At 39.3% G+C, this 13,845-nt stretch overlaps 1 protein-coding gene across 13 annotated transcripts in view; it reads left to right on the top strand.

The window, feature by feature from the left end:
- Positions 1–13,845, top strand: part of UNC13B (unc-13 homolog B) — a 215,324-nt gene that overhangs the window by 130,106 nt on the left and 71,373 nt on the right. For all 13 annotated transcript variants that reach the window (XM_073881400.1, XM_073881406.1, XM_073881405.1 and 10 more), the window contains one exon: positions 2,297–2,387. In XM_073881400.1, the coding sequence (XP_073737501.1) occupies positions 2,297–2,387 (91 nt within the window). The remainder of the gene's footprint in view (positions 1–2,296; positions 2,388–13,845) is intronic.

Raw genomic sequence — 13,845 nt, 5'->3', positions numbered from 1 at the left:
GAGGATCTCTGAAGAACACTTGGGTTCTTTGTAGTTAGCTGCAGTGTACCAGGCCGCCTTGAATCTGTAGTTATTGGCCTACTAATTGACCTATTTTTGGTAGCCTCTGAGTCTGGAACTGATCTAAGCCTTACAACTTACTTCATTAAAAGGAGCTGCTTTGGATGAAATAGGCTTCCCAGCCTATTAATGTTTAAAAAAATTTTTTAAAGATTTTATTTTTATTTATTTATTAGAGAGTGAGTGAGAAAGAAACAGCATGAAGGGGAGAGGGTCAGAGGGAGAAGCAGGCTCCCCGCTGAGCCGGTAGCCCGATGTGGGACTCGATCCCAGGACTCCAGGATCATGACCTGATCTGAAGGCAGTCGCTTAACCAACTGAGCCACCAAGGCGCCCCTAATGTTTAAAATTCTTATGTGAGCATTGTTTTGTTTTGTTTTTTCCTGGTGGAGAAAACCAGGACAGAGTGAAGAAAGAATTGGTCTAAAAGCCAGATCAAACTCACCTCACCCTTCTGCTTCCCCAGAGTCTCGTAGTGTGTCTGGAATTAATTGGTACCCATAAGAAGAAAAATTTTAAACTTGTCTTTTTAACAGTCTTATAATGAAGCTTAGTACAGTGTTTGAGTGTTATTGTTACTAAGCTGAATTGGTCAGTAGATTTGCTGATAGGTTGGGGCAGAGTGCAATTTTTCAGTCTTGGCACTGTTGACATCTGGGACCAGATAATTCTTTGTTATGAGGAGCTATTGTGGGCATTGTGGAATGTATGGTGGCATCCCTGGCCTCCGTACTACATGGTTGTAGCAACCATCAGTTGTGACAACCAAAAATGTCTCCAGATGTTGTCAGATTTCCCATGGAGGGCAAAACTGCCCCCAGTTGAAAACCACTGGGGTAGAGTGATAAGGGCTAGGTGTGACTTGGATTCTCAAATTTCAAGGTCTAAAAATAAAGCCTCCACCAAAAGGTCAGAGCAGTGAGTAGAGTTATAAGTGGTAGAAGGTTGAAGAATTGTTGGTGTATCTACTCCATCACTGAAGATATAAACTTATTTTCTTTTCTCCTTATGTTTTCCTGGTCTTTAGTCATCGGTGGTAGTTCATCTAATAGACAAGACATCCAAGAGGTGTGGTTGATGACCCAGTGAAAAATGGCTCTTTGTAGACCTTAGATTTGGCAGATGCTATTGTCTGGGTAGAGTTCTTGGTAGAGCAGCAGAAGTGCCCAGCACGGGTATTTGTCCTTCTCTACTGGCTGTGTCCTTTCAGATCCTAGCTGTGCAAGCGAAGTCCAGTTCTACCTTGGTCAGCAGTGCCCACAATATTTTAAAACAGTTGATCCAGTTGGATGGCATCAGAGCTTGACCTATATTTTAGATATCTAGATGGTGGATGCTTGTTTGCTGCCTTGGCACTAGACCTCGGTGGGAGAGAGGAGAAGCATTGTCACCAAGAATTGACCACTATTCCACAGTTAAGATTCTAGAGGATGATTTGTTCTAATACAGCAAAGTGTTTCTGTCCCAAAACTACTTTGTTATATTTATTGTTGTTTCATTAAGGGTGTCCCTAAGGCAGCTCAAGGAACAAGACCGTGGTAGGAAAAGGGCTGGGCTTTTTTCCTTAGCATTTTTGTTGTAGTCTAGGAATTGGTAAGCCTTCCAAAATTCTTAGTGGAGCGGGAAGGGTTTGCAGGAACAAAATTCTGCCCTAAGGATGGATGACATGTAGAACACCCAAGGGAGACTGGTGGTCTTGAGAGGTAAGGCGCAAGGATTAGTCCACATGTCTGCATAGTTTTTGTGCTAACATTGACTCAGGGCCTTGCCACTGCTTTTACTAGAATCCTGAAACCTGACTGTCCCAGTGAGCTGGCTCATTGGGTGAGTGAAAAATGGGGAAAGAAGAGCGGGAATGGATAAAAAGGTAAAAGGAGCTGTCATTTTAGAGAGCATTTTTTTCCCACATTGGCTATTTAGGACTATGCTGTTTAGTGGCCTGACTCATGAAACAAGTCCAGGCATGAATACAGATCATTTTACTTAAGATATTTGGCAGTTTTACCTTGAGCGGTCACCCTATGGCCTGGGCTTTTTTTTTTTTTTTTTTTTTAAGATTTTATTTATTTATTTGACAGAGAGAGACACAGCGAGAGAGGGAACACAAGCAGGGGGAGTGGGAGAGGGAGAAGCAGGCTGCTTGCCGAACAGGGAGGTGGACGTGGGGCTCAATCCCAGGACCCCGGGACCATGACCTGGGCTATTTTTAAAGAAATATTCTTTTCTTTGTTACAAGTTTTCCTGAGGAAAATGCTTCTTCGCCATTTACCCAAGCCAGAGCACACTGGATCCGAGCAGTTACCAAGGTCCGACTCCGGCTGCAGGAGGTAGGAAATCTGTTTTTCTAGTACTAGTTGGGACAATTTTTCCTTTGAAATTTGGAGACATATGGTGCTGAAGAAGCAGTCAGTGATTAGTCATCTTCTTATAGTGTGCTTCTGGGAATGCATGACAAGTAAGTTAGAGCCTTAAGGGATGGGAGGTGGTTGTTGGCTTCCTTCTATGCTGATTAATGGAAATCAAATAGACCTAGTGGGTTGAGAGCCTGAAGGTTAAGTTATATGCTATTTTCAGTACCATTGTCACTTTGAGGCCATTTTATTTTGAGCTTAGGACAGGGAATCATTACAAGGCCTCTTAGAGTCAGTGGTCTCCCTTGGCTACCCAGTTCAAGGCCACTGGGCTGGCCTATTACAGAGGGCCTTTGTGATGGAGGATGTTTTTAAATGATGACAAGGGGCTGTCAGTAGTATAATACCTGGCAGATATTAAAAATGCAAGCATGCTCACATGTGTAAACACACTTGAAAAATAATTTATTTTGAAATACTTTCAGACTTAGGGAAAAGTTGCCAAAATAGCAGTATAAAGAACTCTTAAATCTTTCTTGCCAAGATGCCCCGATTGTTGACATTACCACAGTTGCTTCATCACCCTTCATCTATTATGATTAATCTTTCTCTGAGCCATTTGAGAAAAAGTTGAAGAGATGATGTGTTACTCTTAAATAGTCCTATTTGTATTTCCCAAAAAACCAAGGCTACTCTCCTATATAACTACAATGTAACTATCCACAGGGAAATCAACAATGGCAACACCATCCTCAAAACACCATACAAATTTTGCCAGCTGTCCCAACAATGTCTCTTTTCTTTCCGGGTCCAGGATACAATCCAGGCTGACATGTCGCATTTAGTGGTCGTATCTCTTTAGTCTTCTTTAATCAGGAACAGTTCTTCAGTTTTATCTTGGACAGATGGTACAGGTCTTTTATTTTGTAGCATGTTCTTCATTTGGGGTCCATCCAATGTTTCCTCATGTTCAGACTCAGGCCATGCTTTCTTGGCAAGAATTACATAAAAATGATGCTGGGCTCTTTTTACTGAATTGTATCAGAAAGTACATGTGTCAACATGTGCCACCCTTCTTAATATTAATCTCAATCACCTATTTAAGTTTTTATTGCTCAGGTTTCCAACCTGTCAAGTCACTTTTTTTTCCTTTTGTAATTGATGTAACTGGTACGTGTTTTGTGTACTGAGACTATGCCAATATCTTATTCCTCATTGCATCTCTACCTATGAGCTAAGCATCCATTGATGACTTCTGTCTGAATCTACCATCACTAGCGGTGGCTGCCAAATGGTAACTTTCTACATTCATTAGTTGGCATTCTCCTATAAGGAAGAGATTTCCCTTTTCTCCCATCAATTTATTTATATCACTATGGACTCGTGGATACCTAATTTATTATATAATGTATTGCATTTTACAGTTATAATCATTATCATTTATTTTGTTGCTCATATTGTTCTAGCTTCTTTTTTTTTTTTTTTTAAGATTTTATTTATTTATTTGACAGAGAGAGACAGCACGAGAGAGGGAACACAAGCAGGGGGAGTGGGAGAGGGAGAAGCAGGCTTCCCGAGGAGCAGGGAGCCCGATGCACAGCTCGATCCCAGGACCCTCGGGATCGTGACCTGAGCCAAAGGCAGATGTTTAACAACTGAGCCACCCAGGCGCCCTGTTCTAGCTTCTTACAAGCACTGCTAATTTGACCCTTCAGAGAGAAGATAACGTTTTAATAATGATTGAAAAGGTAGCTGCTTTGAATACAGATGTTTGAAAATGCTTTCTTTTGTGTGTGTGTGTTTGTTTTTTTTTTTATCAGAAACAATGACTGTTACCTATAAAAACCCATAACTGCATGTTCTAAAATCTTGGAAAGAAACTATTAACATATTTATGGAGCCCCTGGGTGTCTCAGTCTTTAAGCATCTGCCTTCGGCTCAGGTCATGAGATCTGGGTCCTGGGATCAAGCCCTGCATCAGGCTCCCTGCTCAGCGGGAAGCCTGCTTCTCCCTCTCCCACTCCCACTGCTTGTGTTCCTGCTCTTGCTGTCTCTCTGTCAAATAAATAAAATCTTTAAAAAAAAGAAAGAAACTATTAACATATTTAAAAATATTTCTAATGAAAATTTTCAGTGAGGTTTGAACTTATTTGTTAAAAATATTTGGGAAGATATCAGAGAAAAATGAGAATTTAATTAGCCAAATTTCAACAAAATCTTTGAATAATTGCTATGTAGGAACCAATTGCACATCTTTCATTTGACTGATGTATCTGTATCTTTTTGACAGCTTTGAAAACCAAGTATTGAAGTAATTGAAAGTGGAACCAGTCCTTCAAATAATTCTAACAAAATGTTAAACCAAGATTTAAAAAATAATGAAGCATATTGCATCACATTGCTTTCACTAAAAATGTTATTACTGCTAGTACTTTTAGTGACAGCAAAAAATATTTTTTATCATTAATCTTAAATTGTTTCTTTTATGCTTTTTACATTTTTATAATGTAATGAATGTATTAATACAGTTATACATGTATGTAGGTTTTAGATTTGGAGTCTGTTGATCTAGATTGACATGAGATAAACATTTAAAGTGAACATTTATGGAGTCAGTATTATAATACTAACTTTTTATTTCTAATTTTCCATAAGTAAGGGTCTCATAATTCTTATTATAAAGGAAAGTAAAACAAATAACATTCACATAAAAGTTCTGAATGAGGAAAAACAAGAATATATTGGAGCAGACACAGTTTGTTACGATTTTTTTTTCTTTTTAAGAGGCAATTTGGACTCTCTCAAAAAGAATAGCTAAAAACAGTTGCCTAAGCTTGGAATCATTTAGGGAAAAGCATGGTTTATTTAAGAGTAACCAAGAACTGGGTGCCTGGGTGGCTCGGTTGGTTGGGCGACTGCCTTCGGCTCGGGTCGTGATCCTGTAGTCCCGGGATCGAGTCCCGCATCGGGCTCCCTGCTCGGCGGGGGGGTCTGCTTCTCCCTCTGACCCTCTTCCCTCTCGTGCTCTCTATCTCTCATTCTCTCTCTCAAAAAAAAAAAAAAAAAAAAGTAACCAAGAACCATTGCTACTTAATTGAATAAGAGAATAATAGTAAATATATTCTTAACACAGGTAATGTAACTAGAAGCTGATTAGATGTGGCCAAGAGGATAAAGATAAGCCAGAGTTTAATGAAGGGTGTCAGATAGAGGTAGAAGTACACTATACTTAACATGAGATTTGCTTGACTTATTGAGGTTGTGACATTAGGAAGTTAAGTACAGCAACCCCAAATTTTTTTTCCTGAGTAATTGGAAGTTCCACCTAGTCACCCTTTAATGCTCTGTCCAATGTAATAATTGTTAGTTTCTTATTGCTCTAGAGTTGCTTTGTGCAAGTGCAAGAAAATATGAATATATATTGTAACCCCCTCACTTTTTTTTTTTTTTAACAAAATTGGTACATATACTGAGAACATCTTATTTTTTCATTTGGAGATCCATATTAGCTCTAAGATTATTTTTTCTCAATAGCTACAGATATTTTGCTGTATGAAGGTCCTGCAAGTATTTAGTATTCTGTTGATGTTAATTTGGTTCATTTGGTTGTTTCCAGTCATTACAAACCATGTTGTAAATGAGCACCTTTTACATACGTCATTTTGCAAGTATATTTGAGGGGATATGTATTTATAAATTTGATAAAAATTGCCACATTGCCCTCCATTTGTCAGTAGCTTAAAACAGTAAAGGTTTATTTTGCTCATGCTGCTTGTCATCCTGCATGTCCAGGAGTTCTGCTTTAAGTTGTCTTCTCTCTGCAGTCCAGACTGGTGGAACAGCCTGCATCGAAGACATTGTCAGTATGAGTGATAGAGGGAAAGAAAAGATACATGAAAGAGAACATAGCAAATTGCACTCTGGTTCTTAAAGCTTCCACCCAGAAGATATGATATGTCACTTCTCCTCATATTTCCTTGACTGAAGCAAATCATACAACCATATTTAACTTTCATTGAAGAGTATAGTATACTTTGAAAGAGAAAGAGGGTATTTGTAGCAGCTTTGATGACTACCCCAAAGGGTATCTGCCTTGCACAGATACTGTACCAATTTATACTCCTACTAGTAATGTTGTAAGGGTGCTTTTTTTTCTCTTTCCAAATCCACCAATAGAATGATTTGTTCAAATTTTTGGATTTTTGCTAGTCTGCTAGGCAATGTTTTCTCAGTAGAATTTAAGTTTGTGTATCTTAGTACAGTTAAGCATGTTTTCATACAAGTAAAGCCTGTTAGTATTTACTGTTTTGTGAACAGTCTATTCATATTCCTTGCCCATTTTTTTCTATTGAACTTTTTATTCCCAGGAGCTTTTATTGTTTTAGGGAAACTAATCCTTGCCTGTGATATTAGTTGCCATATTTTTTTCTCAGTGTATCATTGTGAGAAAGTTTTTTTAACCTTAATGAGCCACATTTTCCTAACCCACAAGATGGGGAGAATAATAGTACCTTTTTTGGGGGGATTGTAAATTAGTAAAACTATGATTTAAAAAAGAGGAAATCAGAAAAAAATATACTTCAGTGAATCCACATTGCCTTCATGATAAAATAAAACCTTCATAATCTATCTAGCTCAGTGTGACTCTCTGTGTGGTCCATGAACCAGCCCAGCCCAGCCCAGGAAGTGTTTGTTTCTACTCTTTGATGAAATAAGTACTGAAATTGAAATAAGTGAGCATTTAGAGGCAATTTGGATTGCTGTAATACCATGTGCACGATAATATCCTTGTCTCATTGAACAGAGTTTAGACAAAAAATATCAGTCCATGACATGTTGGAATAAAAAAAACACATCCTCTACAAAAAGAATTGGAAAAGCACTGATACAGACCTTATATGCCTTTCTGGTCTTAGCTCTTTGTGCTACTCTATTTGGTCAACACTTCCAACATACAGGACTATGTGTTTTTCAAAATCTCAGAGACTTTGTACTTGCTGTTTGCCATACATGGAATACTCTTTCTCTTTCTCCACTTAGCTAAATTTTTATTCACATTTAAAATGTAGTCAAGTGTCAGTTTTGGGGGTTAAGTTTCCAGACTCTGTGCATACTTTTTCTAGATTGGCATTTACTATGTTGTAATGGAGTTACTTGTTTACTGTTTGATCTAACTTTCCTGTGTACTTGTAAGATCCTTGAATGCTGAGGCTATGCTTTTTATTGCTGGTGTTCTAAAGCCCGGTACAGAACCTAGCAGAGTGTTTGGCCAACCTTTTATGGATGCTTACCTAGCCAAAAAAGTCTGTCAGCATTTTCAGAAGTCTCCATGTGCCTCTTTATCTCTTAGTTAATTCTATTTTTAATTTTTTCCAGGGCCTAGTAACTATAAAATATTAGCTATTGGCATTAGCTATGTTTTCTTACATAATTTTTATATACATTAAATGTAAAGTTAATGAATTTAGACCATACTATGTGTGCATTTAACATTTTTCTCACTTAGATTATTTTTGTGAGCTTTATTCTGGGTTATTAAGTATTTTTTGAAAACATGATTTCATGATTATTAGATTAATAATATTACATTATGTTGATATTTCTTTATAAATAATGCTATGATGAGCATCACTGTGCATGAATCTGTTTTTTATTTTGATTATGTCTTTAACTTAGCTTTCTCAAAGTAGATTCAAATAAATTACTGAGTTAAAGAATATATACCTTTTAAAGTCTTCTGATAAACTTCTGCATGTGTTTTCAGAAAGGTTTTTCCAATTTGTACTTTCAGTATTTGAATGTGCCACACCAACACTGAGTATTATCATTTTAGAAAATGTTTGCCAACTTGGCAGAAGCATGGTATCTCCTTGTTTTAATTTGCATTTCTTTGATTGTGATTTGAATATTTCCCATAAATTTATGGGACATTCATACTTCTTCAGCTGATAACTGCATTGCATAGACTTTGAGGAACTACCATAGGAACCTAGCTACCCTTATGCCATTCCTATAAGCAGCTTGAGGGGAGAGATCATACAGGTCATCTCTGTATCTGGGCTGGGTGAGTACCTGGCCATATGTACTTAATAAGTATTTGATGACATTGCAGTAATGTTAGTAGTGTGGGTGGAATGGATATGATTCTGTACCTTATTTGGCTTAGCTGCAGAAAAATCTGGGGGAGGAGGTGAGACTTTTAGCTCTAGAAACGGAGACTGCGGTGGCAGCAGGTGGGTGGGTGTTCCAGGTGGAAGGGACAGTGAAGGAGAAGACATAGAGGTAGGCCGTGAGGAAGCCTTGACAGAAGCTCTTGGGTTGCTAAAGAAAGCTGAAGGAGAGACTTATTTAGTAAGCAGAGATGGAATTGAGCAAATAGATTAGAAGGCCTGTGTTTAACTGGAGCAATCCCATGAGATCTAAGGTTGCAGCTGGTCAGCGTGAGAGATGGATCAGCATTTTCTCAGGGAAGATCATTAGGACGGAATGAATTGACTCTCACAAAGTTCTGTTCTGTTCTTTTCTCATGCTATTATTGAAGTACTGAAAAAGGTATTCCCCTTGGGGAAAAATGATGCTCAAGTGGAGCACCTTTGAGGACCCCATCTCTTAGACTTAGTTGCACCAGGAAAGCATTCTTTCTGTAATTTTAAACTCCAGGATTTTGCTCTGATCACGGCTGCCTGTCTTTAACTTTTACTCCCTCAACTCTTTGCCCTCATTGAGGCCACCAGTTATCCCTTCTTTTTCTCACAATCTGTCAGCCCTCTTCCTAACCATCGCCACTCTAACAATTAAAAAACTAAAGAATGTTTTGAATAAGTAATAAGTGTAAAAATAGAAAATTACACAAAACATAAACTTATACATGTATAATGCATTATTTCCCTCCTACTTCAAACTTCCAGGCTTCTAGTCCCTGTCTCCCCTATCTCTTTGTTACCTGTGTTTTGTGAATCAGTCCACAGATGATCTGTGCATTTACAAGCATGTGTGTGCACATGCATGCGTGTGTATATTACAAACATTGTCCTTCACTTTTTAAAATTTAATGTCATATCTTGGAGATTTTTCCTTATTAATCCAAATAGAGCTGCATTCTCTTAATAGCTACGTAATATTTCCCTTGGTGGATGTATTATAATTTACATACTCTGTCCTCTCTTGATGGATTTTTAAATTGTTTCTAATCTTGTGCTACTACTTACACTGTTGAAATGCAAATCCTGTAGTAAGCCTGAATAATTGAAGACCTCGCTCAACCACAACTTTTAGCATCTGTCTTCAAACTTCGTGGTAATCCCTACCCAAGACTAGGCCCTACTACTGCTTCACAAAGTAGAGAAAGCTCTCTTAGATGAGGGCTCTCTAGCTGTTGCTATAACAGGCCCCTTCTGCCCTTTGCAAACTGGAGTTCTTACTGACATCTGAGACCAGAATCAATTACATTCTTTACTGACTAAAACCTGGTTGTTTGCTAAAGCCCTTTTTTTAAAAGTAAACTGTACCCTCAACGTGGGGCTTGAACTCATGTCCCTGAGATCAAGAGTTGCATGCTTTACTGACTGAGCCAGCCAGGTGCCCACTAAAGCCCTTTCTAAAGGGGGCGGGGGGTAATGCCTTTTTTATGCCCCATTACTGGGCCAAGAATGAGGTTTAGTTTTCTCAGTCTCTCTCTGCCAGTCCCAGGCCATTACTAGATATTTACATAACCTATTCTCATACTCACCTTCCTTGTTGCAGTTAGGTCCCAACTGTTCCATAACTCCTCATTCAATGAAAACTTTATTATCGATATCACAGTTTTCCTTTTGATCTCAACTGCTGCCACCATCATTATCATCATAACCATACTTATTGGATATTACTATTTTTTTTTAAAGATTTTATTTTTCAGAGAGAGAAAGAGAGAGCACAAGTAGGGGGTAGTGGCAGGCAGAGGGAGAAGCAGGCTTCCCACGGAGCAAGGAGCCCAACACAGGATCCCAGGACCTGAGATCATGACCTGAGCTGAAGGCAGACGTTTAACCGACTGAGCCACCCAGGCACCCTGTCTTTTTATTGTTGAGTTGTAAGATTTCTTAATATATTCTGGATTGAAGTCCCTTATCAAATATATGATTTGCAAATATTATCTCTCAGCCCTGTTCCTTTTAAACTTCTTTGGACCTTTCTTGGATTTGCCACATTCTGCCTTAATTGTTCCCTAACCTGCAACCTTTCTTTCTCCTCTTTGTCTTGCCTGTCTGTGGAGAAATTGGCAACATCACGTGTGCCTCTGAAATAATAAGCTGTTTTTTACAGGGTTTTGAAGTAGCTTGCCCAGTTGGTCAGTAACAAAAGCATGCTCTTGAGCTGCCAGTTTTCCCTACAGCCTATGTCTCTCCTTCCTTTTCTGTTCCTCTAATACACAAATCTCACTCAGTCCTTGGAATTCATGTGCATTGGTAAAAACTAAAATCTTAGGTAGAATGAAGTTCCAAAGATGAAGCTGAGTGGGTGATAATAGTAGTATCCTTAAGAAATTAAAATTTAGGGGTGCCTTGGTGGCTCAGCCGGTTGTGTCTGCCTTCAACTTAGGTCGTGATCTCAGGGTCTTGGGATCGAGCCCTGCATCAGGCTCCCTGCTCAGCGGGGAGTCTGCTTCTCCCTCTCACTGTCCCTCTGTGCGCTCTCTCTCTCTGTCTCAAATAAATAAATAAAATATTTAAAAAAATTAAAATTTATTCTTTTACACATGAACACAGGCCCTCTACCTTTCCCACCCCCATCTTCACTGAACAGAGCACTAGTACCCAGAAAGGACACACATGGTTCTCCTGCCTATGTTCTGTTAGGAAGCAGACCAGAACAGAGAAGGAAGCTGAGACTGGCCTAGTTCTTTTTCTCTAAAGCAACCAGCCAGTATGTTTCTTCTATTCCATTCCAAAGTCTCCCTACAAAGGAAAGGAAAACACCAACCAGGGTACCTGGCTTCTGAATCTGGATTGCTTCCTTTTTTCTACTGCTTTTTAAATTCATAATACCCCCAAAACCCTGATTTCACCTTTTCTTACTGTTATGGGCTGAATTGTGCACCCCCCATATGTTGAAATCTTAGTATCCAGTATCTCAGAATGTGATTGTATTTGGACACAGGGCCTTTAAAGAGGTAATTGTGGTAAATTGAGGTCATATGGATGGTCTCATGTCCAGTCTGAATGGTGTTCTTATAAAAAGAGATTAGGACACAGATGGAAGAGGCTGTGAAGACAGCAGATGGCCATCTGAGGCGAAGGAGAGAGGCTGCAGAAGAAACCAACCTTGCTGACACCTAGATCTTGGGACTTCTAGCCTGCAGTATTGTAAGGAAATAAATTTCTGTTGCTTAAACCACCCAGTCTGTAGTATTATGGCAGCCCTAGCAAACTAATACACCTTAAAGGTAGAAGGGGAAAGAAGATGATAGAAGAAGCTTCTGTGTCTGTCATCTGTGAGTCTCTGTTTCCTGAGGTCTAGTTGGTGGGAAATGTGGTCGCCAGGCTGGTATATGGAGACCCCATTCACGATATACAATGTTTTTTGTATCTGTTTACTATTATCCCTCTTATTACTAAAATGTGGGGCTAAACTGGAAATACAATTGGGTCCTTGCAGTAGCTCAATCTTAAAATCTTAAAATCTGAGAGAACTTGAACAAATCACTATTTTCTATTTCTCAGTCTCCTCAACTGTAAAATTAAGGATAACTCCTCTCTTACAGAGTTCTGGTGAGATCATAGAAAAATGCATTTTTTAAAAAGATTTTATGTATTTATTTGACAGGGACACAGCAAGAAAGGGAACACAAGCAGGGGGAGTGGGAGAGGGAGAAGCAGACTCCCCGCTGAGCAGGGAGCCCGATGTGGGGCTCGATCCCAGCACTCTGGGATCATGAACTGAGCCAAAGGCAGGCGCTTAACGATTGAGCCACCCAGGTGCCCTGAAAAATGCATTTTTTAAGTGTAAAGCTCTAGAAATAATTGCTTGAGAGTTACCAACAGGCCTCCTATTATGAGCATTGTTGGTTTTCAGGGCTCACACATACCTTCCTAGCCTAGGACTAAGTGACCTGCCAGAGTTGTTGCTGCCCACAGCTGGAGCCTTTGCTACCAAGTGGGAACACAGTGAAACTGCTTCTAATGGCTAAAGCAGCAAGGAGCCAGTGCCATAGGATTTCTGGTTTTTATAGGGATCTAGACTCCTTGGTAGCATAGGGTTCCTGGGATAACTATAAGGGTCACTCAGAGGAGGCTATCTGTCTAGTATACTGGTGCTTCTCTGCGGCCAGGGAGGAAGAAGTGAGTGGAATGCCTTACCCTGAGGAGTCTAGGGGAGGTGGACCAGTGCCAAGGGCACTGGTGGGAACATTTTCCAAGAGCTGCTTTTGTGTGCTTGTCAGGAAAAATGCTTAACATTTCTCAGGGTTTTTTTTTTCCCCCTGAAGTGTTCTGGACGTGTTTATGGCCTGGATCCGAATGTTTATCAGTGGTTAGTCTTCTATAAATCTTAAATCTGGTTTGAGGCTGTGACTGAACCTTGTGAATTGTAAGATGTCACATCTGTGCCTGAGATTTGGGGCAGCTTTTTTGAAGGGGTAGAGTTTGGCTCTGGTTTCTGAGGTGCATATCAAAACAACTCTGAGGAATGCCATGATACCATTGACTTGCCTGGAGTCAGAGGAGGGTATCAGATACTGGTAGCAGGCTTAGCTCCAGCTGATAGTATTTTCTGGGCATAGTATCAGTAAAGAGGTAAAGAGTAAAGAGGGGTACTTAGTAAACTCTTATGTAACTAGTCTGATCGACCTATGTATAAAATTAAAAATTACTTGTTTCCAGATAACAAAACAGCTCTTCTTGCTTTCTGTTACTTTCTCTGACTTGTGATGCTTGTTTGATCATCTAACCAATGGGAACATTTGATGATATTGGCTGGGAAGGAACTCTTCCTCTGTGAGAGAAAATCGTGTTGCTCAAGTTATGCAAAAGGAAACAACTGATAAAATTATTCCATTTTAAATCAAGCCAACCAATAAGTGGGTACCACTGGGTGTGTTGGGGCTATTTTAAGACATTTTCTTATCATTTAGGAGTTTATAGGTCAGAGGGGAGATAGAAATAATTAAGTTAAATATTTTCATTTTTCCCCAGATACTTTCCTCAGGTCTTTATTGTCATTTTTCTCTGCAGCATTCCAGTGTGTGTTTTGAAACTCCCTATATGTAACTTCCTAGTTTTGTGACTTCCATTTTTCTAGATTTTCCCATTCTCTTCCTTCCTTTTTTACCTGGCCTATCTCCTTCCCTGCCTGTCTCTCTCTCTCTCTTTTTTTTTTTTTTTTAAGATTATTTATTTATTTATTTGACAGACAGAGACACAGCGAGAGAGGGAACACAAACAGGGAGTGGGAGAGG

Source organism: Callorhinus ursinus, unplaced genomic scaffold (assembly GCF_003265705.2).
Source record: "Callorhinus ursinus isolate GAN/ISIS: 27379988/994484 unplaced genomic scaffold, GSC_fseal_2.0 scaffold42, whole genome shotgun sequence".
Taxonomy (NCBI): domain Eukaryota; kingdom Metazoa; phylum Chordata; class Mammalia; order Carnivora; family Otariidae; genus Callorhinus; species Callorhinus ursinus.
Note: the sequence above shows the minus strand (reverse complement) of the source record. Positions and strands in the feature narration are given on the sequence as shown.